Source organism: Ambystoma mexicanum, chromosome 5q, assembly GCF_040938575.1.
Source record: "Ambystoma mexicanum isolate Mex_15411 chromosome 5q, UKY_AmexF1_1, whole genome shotgun sequence".
Lineage (NCBI taxonomy): Eukaryota > Metazoa > Chordata > Amphibia > Caudata > Ambystomatidae > Ambystoma > Ambystoma mexicanum.
Window position 1 is genome coordinate 97,455,013 of NC_090933.1, and position 16,161 is coordinate 97,471,173.

The 16,161-nt window shown below is 46.4% G+C and overlaps 1 protein-coding gene across 3 annotated transcripts in view; it reads left to right on the plus strand.

Annotated features, from left to right (window-relative positions):
- Nucleotides 1–240: 240 nt before the first annotated feature.
- The window catches only part of PLEKHG4B (pleckstrin homology and RhoGEF domain containing G4B), a 646,071-nt gene continuing 630,150 nt past the window's right edge, over nucleotides 241–16,161 (plus strand). For all 3 annotated transcript variants that reach the window (XM_069620594.1, XM_069620595.1, XM_069620596.1), the window contains exon 1: nucleotides 241–435. In XM_069620594.1, the coding sequence (XP_069476695.1) occupies nucleotides 349–435 (87 nt within the window). In that variant the 5' untranslated portion in view covers nucleotides 241–348. The remainder of the gene's footprint in view (nucleotides 436–16,161) is intronic.

Sequence of the window (16,161 nt, forward strand, 5' to 3'; positions counted from 1 at the left end):
TGCCCGGCTTGATAATAAAACATGGGTGTTTTGATTTACGACGTTCTGAGGCATTCGTCTACTCCCTGCGGTGACAACCCCTGCCCTTACCCAAGATGGCCGGTAAGGGCGTGTCCTGCGGCAGGGCACTTGGGCATTGTACTTTTTCTTCAGTCCAGCAGGTGGGCTGTGCGAAAGGGGCCGCCCCGTTTGCATTATTCAGTAGGGAGGGGCGGGCTTGTGTACGAAGAGGCCCCTCCCAGTACAGGCGCCAGGATCAGCCGGGGTTCTCACGCTGGCTGCATCCGCGGCGGAGGGGAGCCGGGGCTGGAAAAAACATGAAAACTGCCCACCGCTGAGCCGGGGACCATGGAGCCCGCCCTGCGGGAGCCGGGCGCCGCCGCCGCTCGCAGAGGAGCAGCAAACTCGGGGGAACACCTGCACCTCGGTGTAAAGGTACGGAGCTCCGCGGCAGGGGCGCTGTGCACAGAGCAGTCCCCAAAAGGCGCGTCGCTGCCGGGAGGGAGGGATGCGGACCTGAGGCCGAGGTGGGAGTGTTGCGCGAGTCCCACCCATGGTCAAAGCAGCGACCTGCCGAGATCTCGTCTGCTGTCTGGGGGGCACTGCAGCAGAGTGCTCTCTTCAACAGGTGATGGTGATTGGTGGGGGCCGGGGCTGCCTCCAATAAGTTTTGGGGCTCCTGCCTATGGAGTGAGGAGGAAGCCAGGGGTCTTTGGGCTACTCGCAGCATTCCTCCAGTTTTTGGCGCAGATTATCTAGCAGCGCCTTATCACTTGTTCAGATAGTGCTGGTGTGCAGGAGACAGGCTGGAGCACCCTGAGGGGCGGGCGGCAGATTGGGCGATGGCATCTGGGTCTGGCAGCTCAGATGTGTCATCCGTCCATGCCTTGTCTCCTTCCCATCATTGGCTTCAACATTTTGGGGCATCTAACAATGGATTCCAATTTTAAACAGAACTGTGCTAGCCTCGGGTGTGGATGTGTGCGAATTAAAACGAAAACGGAATCATACCTTCTAATTTCTGCAGGAGTGAGAACTCCTTATCATGCTTTTCTTTTGCCCCCTGGCCATTTGGCACGGAGCGCCCTGCTCAGTGTCTTCTCTGGTGGTGTGGCTCGTGCTGTACATTTACAACTCTCCCGAATGCCTCCATCATCCTCACTGGAAAACTTGCAGCTGTTCCCATTTTGGCTAGCAAGGCTATCACAGGGATTTTTTTTAAAAAAAGGTTTTTGTGCATATAGTATATCTCGCTTACACCTACTGTTGGTATGACTATATAGAGGTAGAAATGAAATGTGTGTGTGTTTGTACACACCCACCTGCACTGTTGTTATTCTTCACTCCTTTTTATGTTGTTCTGCCTTTGCGCTTTGCTGCAAGTTGAACATTCGTGTTTACCTTAATTGCATCTGCTAACAATTTAAACTTAAAGAGTCCCAGATGGCCGAGGCTTGACAACACGGTGTTTTTGTCCTGCATTTTTAGTTTGAATTGGGTGCCTGCTTTGCGTTAAACACTTTAATTGTTGTTGTTGCTTGGTATGGTGTGACGTCTATCTCGGTCCTTTTACTCACAGCATGAAGTTATTTGTTTTATCGTTATCTCAATGTTTTCCGAGCATGCCACCCTGATTGGACATTGAAAGTTAAGTGTGGCCGGCTCTTCTAAGGTTAACAGTCAATGCAGTGCAAAGTGTAAGGCTTGTATTGTTAGGATTTTATTAGTAATCCTTTTTTTTTATTGGTGAATGAACATCACTCATTTTATAATAGGCGTATTTAGAAAAGGTAATCTGACATCAGTGAGGGTTGCCTTGACATATGGCGCGTGTACTAGGCATTATTGGGGGCTGGGATTGCATCCACATCTGATGCATGAAGGTTAGCGCACTTAAGGGTATATTTTATTACATATGAGGATTTAGCAGACGCAATAGGGGGTTGCTCGGCCGATTGAGGCCGCACTGCGCATATGACGCAGCAGCACCTGCATAGGTGAACTCATACCGTGGCATATGGTGACTATACCAGGCACGTCCTGACATTATAGCGGCTTGTGAGGCTGCACTCGACATCTAACGCTTTGCCAATGCATGTATTGAGTCTTTTCATTTCGTTCCATCCCACTTATATCGCAGTTATAGTATATATTGCACATCGCGCGCGCCTATTGCAACCCTCTATTTTCGTGCACTCTGACGGGAGTTTGTGGCTTTATGTGTGCACGTGAACGCCTGTTAATCCGCCGTGTCGGTGGTCGGTGGGGGTGGTGGGGGGGGTACTGTCGTCCTGTTGCCCCTCTGGCGAGCGGGGCGTGTCAGGAGGGCACCTTCTAGGCCGGGAGAACACGCCCCGCTGGCTGAGGGGGAGAGCCAGCCTCCCGCCACAGCAGGGGCCAGTCACGCACTGCTTGTCAATACACGCGCTCCCTTGGTCTGAAGGGAAACAATGTGGGTTTTGTCCTTCTGCCCTGCGGCTACAGCCGTTCTCCGAAAGTACGCACAGTCACCTGTCTGAGCACAGAAAGCCCCGTTTAAGTGGGCTCTCCTTGCCTTCATATTATTTGGCTCACGGTTTTCTAGATTTTTCGCAGGGAGGGGTGCAGACGGAACTTTTGGAAGTTGAGATGCGAGTATTTAAAGAAACCAAGCACACTAGACCCGCATACCGCTATTTAAATACCATGTTACGCTTCGCATTTCTACCCTTTTAAACATGCGGATAAAGGGTGCGGCGTACGACATGACGCATTTCATTTTTCTGTTGAGTGTCTTATTTACGGGTATCCGAAAAAGCAATGAAGTGGTTTCTTCATGTGCATAAGAGCGAGTGCACAAAGGCATAATTATGTCATCCTCGTTTTTCAAATAAAAGTTGAAACGTTGCACTCTATATTGTTAGCAATACATGTGTGTTCGCGGTTTTTCTGCCTTTTGACTTTGTTCTGCCTGCAAACATTTTGCGACTTTTTCACCAGTGTGATTTCTCTGAAATGGGGAATTGTTTCCACATGTGTCGTTCTGCATAGGCACCCGCTCCGTGGGGGCAGGAGCGCCGGGCACCCCTCGGGGAGCACTAATGCCATGATTGGGGGCAAGTGCTGCACTGGCAGCCAGCCAGCAGGTCTGGCAATTCATGTTTTACTATCCTTATTTGTTATGAGCAGTCCTTTATCGCGTTTCTGTGGGAGACACCGCAGTGGGTGTTGGTTGTTATCAGTGAGGTGGTCGTGTCGACTTCTTAAAGTGACTGTGGCTGACTTCCTGAGGACAAACCAAAATGCACTGACTTATTACAAAATGAAACCCCATTCGTTCTTTTTTCGCCTCATTCACCACACTTCTGTGGCGCCTGCTAGTTTGTTCTAAGAAGAAAATGGTGAACCCCGCCTGAAATTTTTGTATTTGTATTTTATTACTTGTATTGCGCACCAGACCCATAGGTATCGGGGCGCATAGCAGAAGAAGACTTGCAGCTTAGTTGCACAACAACAACATATTGTCCAATTTACACTGTACAACCATATTAGAGGTAGCACATTATCTTGCAGTTTAGCACTCATCTACGCAGTAGGCAAAATAGTATCCTTATGTACAAGTTTGTACACAATGAAGTTACAGTATCATAGAGTCAAATAGTAAACAACTTAGCTATACAGTAGATGTAGTAATATGCAAATAATACAGTGTCTGGAGCGGTTCATCAGTCAGGGGTCGCGACTAGCATTACTTTGCAGAATCTTTCAGCCATGTTATAAAATTCTGGAGGAATTTCCGATATGTTTGATCATATGTTTGATCCACTCGCAGAAGCGGGGGTAGAGAATTTCAAAGTAACGCTGCTTTAACCTGAAAACAACGTCCTCCCGCTCTAGACAATTTGAATCTAGGGACTGGGAGACTGTTACAACTGGAAGATCTAGTATTCCTCGTGGGGATAATTTTAGTGAATCTGTCTTTTTGGGTGGGGTGGGACCAAGCCTGATTTGCATATGGTCTTTTCCCTTCAGCAATGGCTTGGCAGGCGAAGAACGATGGTCTGGAGGGTTGCCCAGAGCAATGCCAGTGGTTAAGATTCAGTCTAAACCTTCCAGCCATCACCTTTGTTTTTGCTTTGTCACCCTGAGTGGGACGGGTATGCCCAGACGTGGGTCCCGTCCCGTGCCTGCTGGGCCTAGAGACCCAAGCTACTACTCACTGATGAGGCCCAACAAGGCTGAAACATGTTTGGGGATACTTGTGGTCTCTTGCAGAAGGGATGTGACCTAGCAGTTCGGGCTGGACTGCCCCTTTTGGGGTTGGGAGCAAGCCTGATTTGCATATGGTCTTTCCCCTTCTGTAATGGCTTGGCAGGCGAAGAATGATGGTCTGGAGGGTTGCCCAGAGCAATGCCAGTGGTTAAGATTCAGTCTAAACCTTCCAGCCATCACCTTTTGTTTTTGCTTTGTCACCCTGAGTGGGACGGGTATGCCCAGACGTGGGTCCCGTCCCGTGCCTGCTGGGCCTAGAGACCCAAGCTACTCCTCACTGATGAGGCCCAACAAGGCTGAAACATGTTTGGGGATGCTTGTGGTCTCTTGCAGAAGGGATGTGACCTAGCAGTTCGCGCTGGACTGCCCCTTTTGGGGTTGGGAGCAAGCCTGATTTGCATATGGTCTTTCCCCTTCTGTAATGGCTTGGCAGGCGAAGAATGATGGTCTGGAGGGTTGCACAGAGCAATGCCAGTGGTTAAGATTCAGTCTAAACCTTACAGCCATCATCACCTCTTTGTTTTTGCGAGGTAACGGGGAGCAGCATTGTTCATACATTTGAATGTGAGTGAGGCGACTTTTAACTGGATTATATCGTGAGTAGAGAGCCAATTATTTAGTTTACTAATTTCGGATATGTGCTTTCTCCTGGAGATACCAAGAGCTGCTCTTAGGGCGTTATTCTGGAGGAGCTGGATTTTTTTAATAGTTGCCTTGTTGGCTCCAATGTAGAGGGCATTGCAGTAATCCAGCTTCGACAGAACTAGCGCTCTTGCCAAGGTAATACAGCTGTTGTTGGAAAGGAAGGGTTTGCCTGTTCTAATTAATTTGCGTATGAGGTGGAGGAAGCCATTGTATTGACCTGTTTATTGAAGGTGAGGGTCGAGTCCAGGTAGACACCCAGAGTTTTCACCTCATTGGCAGTGTGGATGAGGTTATTGTCTATGTTGAAGGATAAATATCTAGGTTCTAGTTTTTTTGCTGTGGAAGGGGTGCCCAGGATGATAATCTCAGTCTTGTCATCATTCAGGCTTAGTCCATGTGTGGCCATCCATGCCTGGATGATGAGATACACGCTATTCACCAAAGCCAAATCTCTGGATTGCAAATGTTGTCACCAGTTAAGGTAGTGCGTCAAGCACAAGCAAATGATGAGTCTTACTACTTGGGTTTAAGTGCAGTGTTGGTTTAATTGGCATAGAGTTGCCGCCCATGTATTTCCAATTACATGGAGAAAGTAGACGCGTGTTTCGACCAGAAGGTCTTTGTCAAGGCTGTGTTGTTGTGCCATATTGGTGATGTGGTGAGTGGCATTGTGAGTTATACATTGCCAGGTGACATGAGGACATACATATGTCAGTTGAACAGTATAGTGACGTGAAGTGAGTGCGATGTGACAGTTTCACACATGGAACTGTGGGAACAGTATACATTTGTAATATTCAAGTTACATATGGCTCAATTGGAGACATAATGATGATAGACGTAGGGCGCACCAAGGGGCGAGGAGAGCAGGAGAGAGAAAATGGCAGTGCACTGTGCTAGATCATTCACGGCTCTCACACCCCCCACCAAACATCATCTTTCCTCCTTCTCCATAGTTGCTAATCGGCATCCTCAACTCTGGAGTATTACCTATCATGGTAAGACCACCCCCGATACCTCACCAATACCTAACGGCATGGAGTGAAACCATATCTAATTACCATTTTCTCTCTCCTCGCCTTGCTGAAGGCTCAGATGTGCATTTGGACAGTGTGTGCCGAATTTGTGTGCGTTTTTGAAAGTACACTTATAAGGGGTTTATATTTCTACCCTGCATGTCTGTTTTCCATGTTTACACAGTGGGACATTTGTAAATGTATCCTGGATCTGGCAGGAAATGGTCTTTTGGCGATGACGTGAACAATGAACCCCACCCCTCTTCTGGGTGGTTCTTGCAACGGCCATGGTGGTTTTCCGGTTAAGGCATTCCACAAATACATTGGATTTACGTTGTCACCACTCTATATTGGACAATTTTGAATTTTTCTTTACCCCAGGTGTGTCATTCCTTCATTGCGGTAATGCACATTTTGAATGTTCTGCTAATGCACATTTTGAATGTTCTGTTATGTTGCAACTTTGTTTATTTGGATGACTAATTTACTATTTTTTAGTAATTTTTTTTAATGCTATTTTGTTTGCTGATATTATTTGTAAAGGTTTGTGATAAACAATTACAATAAAAAAAGCTACTTATCTGAACCCCCGAGATTGTTTGCTGCAGCTATGACCGTCATTCACTTTGCTAATCTACATCCTCCTTCCTTGAGCCTGTATACGGGATCTTTCTGTTGGCTTTTCTCGCTAGGGTTTTCATTGAAACACAATTCTGGCGTATAAAGCGCCTTACAAATGCTCAGTAAAATAAATAACATAGTTCGGCATTACATTGCAGTAGTATTGTCTGAACGAGGCTTATCACTCCCACCCTTGCATGATGGAAAGTATATTATTTTGAGAGCTAGAAAAAGATTTTTATAACAGTAAATAAAATCAGTAATCTAACCACTCTTTATTTTTTAAAGGGAAAATGCCAGTGCTATATCGATGGAAGTGCGATAAAATAAATAGAGAAATGGGACTACGGCAACATTTTACAAGATTGCTCCTTCCAACAAGAAATTGGGCGGGGGAGGGGAGTTACATGCGCCAAATTACTACTGCCGTGCAAAATTACAGGTATGCGCAGTGGCTAAATCTCCTGCTCAGACTTGCGCTTCTAAACCAGCAGTGATCCCAATCATACAGGTGAAACAGCACCACACGACGGGCATACCTCCTTCACCTATCTTGGTAGCGCAGGCCGACCACAGGGCATATCTTCAGAAGGGGTGTGAGCTGATAGCGTTGCAGTGCAAACAAGAGTAGAATGTTCAACCAAGGTTCCATACAAAATTGAAGCTATTGAGAAGAAAGGGCACTCTGGGTTGAAAAATAGGGGTGTTCAGGCAAAAGATTTCAGCAGTAATGTCAATGTTCAAGATTATGTCTTTAAAAGGCAAAGAAGGAGACATAAGTCACTATGGTCCCCTAAGGTGGACCAAAGGGACATGACCTCCTTAAATGACTTCTTGTATCTTGCCTTTCGGGGCTCAACCGCATTAAGCTGGGCTTCTGGCTGCTTTGCAGCAGTCAAACCTTTGCCGCAAGAGTTGTGTTGTGCGTTCCCAAAGCCGAGCCTGTTCAAGGCGTGGGCTCCCGTTGGTTTGAGTGTATGTTTGAGATGGTCAAGTCGATGGATTCAATTGGTTTAAGTATGCAGCAAACAGCGCTTCTGTCGAGTCGATCTCTGAGACGGCGCATTGTCTGCTTCCTCAGTGTTGAGGCTGGGATCGAGTGAGGTGCTTCAATGGGGTGAGCCAGTGTCTAGTTGCCTCTAAGAGCGTAGAGTTCCAAAAACCTCACTCTAGATCTTGTAATGGCTCGAAGTGAGTTGAATACAGTCAAGCCAACGCAATGTCTTGAGGTGGAAAACAAGGTTCCAGGCTGCTTCTGGAGTTGGTTACTGGAAGACCCAATACAGGGTCTCAAGGTACAAATTGAGTCCTTAGTCCCACACTTCCACTCCTTGGAAGTTCATCTGGCACCTGCAGGATCCTGTACCGGTGCATGGGCCGCAGTGTCTTTGGTGCACAGCAGTGCCAACCCCAATGTTCCTCGGGGGTGGTTAGGGAACAGATCTTGCCTCTGCCTTGGAGCTCTGTCTTTATTTCTGTGGTAAAGGACTTTGGAACAGACTGTATTCCGAACAGAGTTCCAGTTAGTCCTTCTTCCGACAGTCCCAAGTTAAATAAACTAAGAGAAGGGGTTCCTTCCCTTGTAAGGGTAAAATGCTATAGACTATTGGTCCAAAGCAAGCCTGTTGTCAGAAATCCAATCCTGGCTACAGTAACAAGTGTCCTTTGCTTTATGACATCGTATTCAGAGTGCTTTGTCTGCAGGAAGTTGCAGAGAAATTTAGCAGAAACCAAGATGGTGGAACTCGTCCCTCTCCTGGCCTACCCTCTCCTTTTTGACTTCTCTAACACCACCCCTTCCCATGGCTGCTGACATCAAAAGGATTCCAGTCATCAGCACCCTTGTGCGAGGGTGGCTTTGTCATAACTTCCTTTTAAAACGCCAAGGTTTTGGTGCCCTTAGAGGAAGGTGTTGCCTTCAAAGAAGCCGCTCTCTGGGCAAAGTCCCATATAGCTGTTGTGGAAAGACGGCTAATGCAGATCAGCCCTGCCATAGCTAGTGCACTGGTCACTAAGCTGATGCTAATCTGATAGCCAAATGCTGTGGTTGTAGAATTGTGACCCCAGGAGCCACCGTGGCGTAACCGGAGATGGGTTATATTTACAGTTTAACGTGCTACCAAGGTGACTAGGATACACAGTTGCTATGGTTTGAATTGAAAGTACAGTTGATTTAATAAATAAATAAAATGCCTGCCATTTGGAACTTTGTGCTCCACCAGCTGTCAGCAATGCACATCTAACCTTTGAGCATTCAAAGTTCACGGCAGGAGCAGGGCTGTAAGGAGACTGTCTGAGCAAAGGCACATGGCTGCACTATAATTTTGGCATGGAGCATTATGAAAGATGACTGGTTCTGATTAGCAGTCCTTCCTTTTAGAAACAAAATTACATGCATCATTTCTAAGTAAAAATAAATACAATTTAAATAAAATCTTGAGCTATCCTGCCCTCAGTCATAGGTGCTGGCTAACATTTCCTGAATGTCTTTAACTTTGTTTATACGAAAGTGTTACACTTGGTTTGCAGAAATGGATTTAAGATGAAAAGCATTGCTCTGAGTGAACACAGTGGCACCTATGTTTCAATTTAATCCATAGTGTTGACCAACGTAGTTACTGTTGCTCAAATAACCCAGGACACCGTCAATAAAAGCAAAGTGTTATTCCCAGGTCTCTGTAGTGAATGAACCTCAATGTGCCCACCTGCTGGGGAGGGTGCTCAAATACTGTATGTCATTTCAGACATGTGTGGTTTCGTTCAGTGTTGCCAGGCAGTATGTTGAACGACACTAACTCCTACATGTAACCTGAGTTTCAGTGTTGTGGGATGTAGGTGGGTCACAATCTGTTTATAGTGGGTGACAAAGACCCCCTACTCCCTGTGGACCACCTGACCGTGCTGATGCGACATGTGACTGACCAGGAAGGAAACCTCATCGCCGAGCAGAAGACGACCACGACAAAGCCCAAACCAAACAACACCTCCAAACTTCACTGCAATCTAATAAACGCAAGATCCATGTCAAAACACTCAACAGAGGTCTTCGACCTACTCAACGACAACGGCATTGACATCCTGTTCATTACAGAAACATGGCTGGACGACAACTACAAAATCGCACTCCAAAACTGCCTTCCGACCTACTTCAAATGCCTACAAATAAACAGAAAAAACAAAAGGAGGAGGCATCGCTATAGCATTCAAAGAACACCTGAAAATAAAAACTGATGAACCAGTCAACATCCTCAACTGTGAAACCATGGTAATACACCTAACGGCAAGCCCAAAAACCAACAACACATTCATCCTGGTATACAGACCGCCAACATATGATGCAACATTCGTCGATAACTTCATAGAAGCCATCACCAACCTAGCCATCAACCATGAACACCTTATCATCCTGGGGGACTTCAACATCTGGTTTGAAGACAGCCACGCCAACTCACTAATTGAACAACTCAGCACCATGAAACTACGACAACGAGTCAAAGGAGCAACGCACTCGGCAGGACACACCCTAGACGCAATTTTCACCAAAGGAAAAACTCATCACCACGGCACCTCCGATACAAATACTGTGGAGCGACCATCTCATCATCCCATTCATGATCACTCTGCCTACCCAAGCCTACATCCAACATCCGAAAATCACAATCACCACCAAAAAACTGGAAACGCGTCAAAGAAAGCAACCTATTCGTACAACTGGAATTAATGAAACGCTCAACTACAGAACTGGAACTAGCTGACCTTGATAGGAAAGCAGAGATACTACACAAATGGATCGCAGATACAATAGACAAGATTGCCCCAGAAAAACCGTTCACCCCATCAAAAAAAGAACAATGGTAAAATGGTTCACCCCACTATTAAACGACATGAAAAAGGAAGACAAAAAGATGGAGTTGGAATGGAGGAAAGAATACAACCCAGGGAAAAAAATACTGTACCAGAAACAAATCCGTGCATACAAGAAGGAAATTCAAAAGGCAAAGAGAAGACATTACGATGACAGAATCAATAATGCCACTGACACACAAAAAGAAATGTTTAGCATCATTGAAGAAATGAGAAACCCACCAGGCTGCGATAACACCCCAAACCCCTCAGAAAAACTATGCAACGACCTGGCAGACCACTTAAAAAAAAAAAAAATGACATCCGACAAACCATACAAAAGCGACCAACCAACCACAACATACAACCCAACAAACCTAACACGGAACCAAAGCACAAACTCCAATGCTTTCCTGAAATATCAGCAGAGGCATTCGCAATGCTGGTAAAACGAAGCAAGAAAGCGGGATCACTTGTGGTCCCCCTGTCCCCTAGACATCTACAAATCAATCCTCGCGCAAGTATCGCCAGCAGAACACTACAGAAACCTTCTAAATCTATCACTATCAACAGGGACTGTACCGAAGATCTTCAAATCGGCATACATCAAGCCACTCTTGAAAAACACAAGTGGTGACGTAGATGACCTTTCCAACTATAGGCCGATCTCTAACATCCCCTACCCAGCAAAAATTCTAGACACCTACGTATATAAACTAACCCAAGAACACTTAGAAAAACACCACCTGCTGGACCAAGCTCAAATCGGTTTCAGACCAGCGAGAGGAATGGAATCAGCACTACTATACATCTGGGATGACCTCAAAACTAACGCAGACTCACACTACCTCAGCCCTTATTCTGATCGACCTCTCCGCAGCCTTTGACACAGTTAGCCATGACACCCTGACCAAAAGACTAGAAGACATAGGCATAACAGTCATAGCACTACGCTCTACGCTGGACCAAATCATTCCTAGCAGACAGAACAGAAACCGTATGGATAAAACCTTTCAAATCCACTCCACGAGTTAACGACTGGAGTGCCACAAGGATCCTCACTATCTCCACTATATTTCAACATCTACTAGACTCCGGTCATCAGAATCTTCAAAAAATACAACATTACATGTTACAACTATGCAGATGACACTCAGATCATCTACAAAATCAAAGACACCGATGCCGACCATTCAACCCTAACCGACCGTCTAAAAGAAGTCTTCAACTGGATGGGTGCCAACAACCTGAAAATCAACCCAGGAAAGACAGAAATCATTATTGTATCCAAAGACCAAGAGAAGGAAACTACCATCCCATGGCCTATAGAAATGGGAAACGCACCAACACCATTGAAGGTAGTAAAAAATCTGGGAGTCCTAATGGACAACTCCCTAACCCTGGAACCACAAATAAATGCAACAATGAAGAAATGCTTTTTCCTCCTCCACACGGCAAGAAGAATTCTACGTTTCCTCTCCGTCACGCACAAAACACTGACTATCGTCGTCCTCATCACGTCAAAAATCGACTATGCAAACAGCCTCTACCTCGGAATGCCAGAATACCTCCTGAAGAAACTGCAACGGATCCAAAATGCAGCAGCAAGACTACTCCTCAAACTATCCAGAAGAGACCACATCACTCCAGCCCTAAAAACACTACACTGGCTCCCAGTAAATCATCGCATCACCTTCAAAACAATGTGCATAATGCACAGGGTAATCAGCAGACAAGGAGCAGAATTCCTACAAAAGAAAATTACAGTCTACAAACCAACGAGACCCCTCCGATCAAGCAACGAAATCCGCCTGGAACTCAAACCATACCTTAAGAAAAAACTTGGAGGCACCTCCTTCTACCACTTAGCCGCAAAAACCTGGAACAACATCCCAAAAGAAATGAGAACACTGAAGATCACCTAAAATTCAGGAAATCACTAAAAACCTGGCTCTTCAATACCAGACTAAATCTGGAAACCAAACCAGAAAGAGGAGGACTAAACCGGAAAGGACACGGACAACCCCGACCCGAGAGGGTAACTCCCACGGCACCTAGACGGGTGACACCGGATAGACTGGAACACAGGCGGCACGCATGGAGACTGAGTCAACTACCCCAGACAATCCCACCAACACTTTCCCCCCGCCACTTAGTTACCGCCAGGTATCACAGTGGTGTGGAATTGTCGAGATATTGGCAATCACCACACTACCTGAGAGGTTGACATTGGCAGGTGCACTGGCCACAGGAGTATGAAGGGAGGATAAGGGGAGCTATAAGAGAACATGTTAGAGGTGGGGGCCTGAGGAGTAAGGAACCTGTATGCCAGTCGGACCCAGATCAGGACAGAGCCGCATCAGGGGAGACTACGCAAGCCGAGCGCCTCAATTCAGGATAGAGACGCAAACTAACCAACCCTACAAACAATTTCCCTTTCTGCATACACCTCTCAAACTCCCAACCAAAACCTACACCACAACAAACCGCACAAACTTCACTACATTGCAACAACAAAACAAAAACACATAGTCTTGCACAACAGTACACAACGACTACCGGCCTCAAACACCCCAGGCCCAGTCAACGGACCCACCGGGCTGAGGCTGCCAACAGCACATCACTGCTCTCTTGCACTTTTCCTGCATCCTTCCACTAACTCAACCTCCCTTCCTCTTTCAGAGCCGCTAGAGCGCCAGGGGACCACTCCGGTGGTGATAGTGCGCGATACAAATGTCCTTTAACATTAACATGTGCAAGACTTGCACGTTCCTAACTTCTTCTCTGATGAATCTTTCTTTTGATGACATTAGCGCTCAGCCAATGATAAGACGATTGGACTTTGTGAGCTGCTAATTTGTCCTATTCGTAATTGGTGTGACCGTTCCTTTCAATTTAGCAATGGTTCTTGTATCATTTCAGTGCTAAAATCCCAAGCAATTTTTTTTTTTATTGCAGGCAGTGATGGCCATTCCAGTGTTGAGTACGAGGATCTCTGTTCAAGACCTGCGAGCGTATAAAGTATTTTAACATCCAAAAGTGGGCACTGCTTATGCAGATACGTATTATTAGTACATGGTACTGTATATAAATATTCTTTGGGATCGCTTTAGCCACGTTTTGCTGCTATGTATAGTTTTATAGTTGTAGTAAATAAAATCTCGAGGTGAGGTTCTGAGGAGTTGAAGCAATTTTCGTTGAGCGAGAGACCATATAACGCTGCAAAAAGTTGTACACGCAGGAGGCCGACTGGCGGCCCAAAAGTACTTTAAGTCTCATGTAAGTGTACATTTTGAAAAGGAGTTTCTTTTGAAGCCTTGTGTGAAGTATTTCCAAATGCTAGAAAACGTCTGTGAGAGAGTGGGGTCTTTAAGATGGCCGCCCGATCTTCTCTTGTGCATGTAACGCATTTATTTCTGTCTAGTCCGTTTGAACATGGCGATAGGCCTTCTAGAATGATACCAGATTAGAACGTGCCAGCACCCAGAGGGATTTGAAAGCAAATATGTGAGTTATAGTAACTTGTCAAAGCAGAGTTCAATGGCTCTGACCTCGGTCAGGTTTACAAAGGCCTGGATAACCTTTGGTCCCTTTGACTTGTCTGCCCACTGTTTGCCATGTCAAGAAGCGTGCCCTACGAGACCTCAACGCGTCTGCGATTTCAGTCTGTCTGCTTGATGCCAATCTGCGTGTCCCCTCCGCTATCGCTCGGTGCCTGCTTTCCAACGGGTTTTGTTGTCGTTATCAAGTGCAAGCGTACTATCAGTTCAACTTTTTTTAAAACTGAAAAATTCCAAGTGATAACTGGTATTCCTCAAAGTCACATTGCTAATGCGGGATACATATTGGGGAAACAATTTTGGAAGTTATATTGGCTTATTTTCTCAGTTGGTATCCAATTCAAAGCACCCCAAACTGTTAGCTATGCAGCCTTTGAAAGCGCGTGGTGCTTCTTGTCCCACCCTCACGCAGGGGCGTTGCTAGTGGGGGGCTAAGGGGGCTATAGCCCCTGATCTTTTGGTTGTAGCCCGGGATAGAATCTCAGGAGCTACAGCCAAAAGACTAGCTAGCCCCCAGTCCCAACAGTTCCGACATCAGCTTAGCCCCGGGTCTTTTCCAGACCTAGCAACTCCCCTGCCCTCACGCACAATGCGGTTGAGCAGTGCTCTGATGGGTGTCCGGTGGTTCCATTGGATGGCTGTATGTTGCCAGACTCGGTAGCTCTGGAAACATTGGTAAAACTCACTTTGGGATTTGTAATCTAATGCACAGTGCGGTTGATCGATGCATAGGCTTCTTTTTGGCTTGACGTTTTTACTGACTTCTTTTTGAAAGCAGTCATTTTGGTCGTACAACATTTGGTCAACCCAAGAATGTTTTTTTTTTTTTTTTTTTTTTTTTAACCCTGATGCCCGCAACCACACTGTGATTTTGTGCACCTATAAGGAAATAAGTCCCTGATAAGGGCTCGTGCTAGTGTCGGATGCCTGTGACCATGTGACCCACTAATGAAAGGAACGAGCGGTTTCCCGCTCATCAGTCGATACCAACTGACTCCTGCCTGCTGCGTCGTTGTTTTGCAGTTCGATGCTGGTGCTGCGTAGCAGGCAGAGGGCCTTCCCTGCAGGGCCCTCTACCAAGACAGTGCCCCTGGGCAATGCTGTCCGTGATGCCCCCTGTGTGTAGCAGAGCCCCTGCTGGCCAACTCTACAGCTGTGTGCTCGTGCCCCTGCTAGGCAACTCCGTCTGCGTTGGCCGTGATGGCCAGGGTGCCCTCGGCCATTGAAGTGCCCGTATGACTATGGGCTCATGGGGTGTCTAGCTGTCCTTTGTGCATCAGCTGAGTGTCCCCCAGCACCTATACACCTGTCCCCTGGGTCCAGGCACAACACCCACCCCTACATACACATAAACATAACGGTTAATAAAATGGTCGACTTCTGGTCGTACAAAAGTGCAAGAAACACGTGATACTTTTTTGGGGGGCGTTTGGGATGCTCCCTTCCTGTAGATTGAACTCATGCTGTCCTGTTTTCCTAAAGTTTAGTTCCCGCTTCGAGCACTTGAACTTCATAGCTGGACCTGCATCTTCTTGCGGAAGGGATCCCATTACATTTATAGATCTTTTGTGTTTTTGTTAAAGATGACTAGATGAACAGATGTACTTCTATTTAAATGCCTATCGGTTCAGCATTTACAAACGAACAAATCATCATTAGGTTATCGGTCCAAATAGGTTTTTTTCGCCACCTAAAAATAAATCTCTGTTGCTGTTATAAATCCTGCAGCAAGCAGGGGTGAAACCCTGCAAACTCAGGCTGGCAGATGAGGGCCTAACCCTTCACAAAGACCGTAGAGCACAGCCACCATACTACAGACCTACGTAAAAGACTCCCAAAACATCTCTGGGGAAAATACTAGCAGCTGGATTATCAAAAACAATTAAACAGGGCCACAGTTATGCAGAGGCCAGATTTGATCTTAGAATCAATTGCCGAACAGTGGGAATGTGACGGCCGCAGTCCCTGGGGACGTTGCTTGTGGCTCTGAATCCAAATGGAATTTCCTTTTGGTGCCACCCCCAACCCTCTTTACTCAACCACGCATCCGTCCCAGATTCATGCACAAAGTCAGAAGGACGTGGTGGCAGTCGAGTGAAGATTCATGTAGGGGAAGTGCTGGGGAGCATAGACTGCATCCTTCAAGCTATCCTTGCTGGTGTATCTTCAGCACATGCACTGGCTAGTAGCCGACCCTGGCTAATTCCTGATGTTTCAGGAGCAGT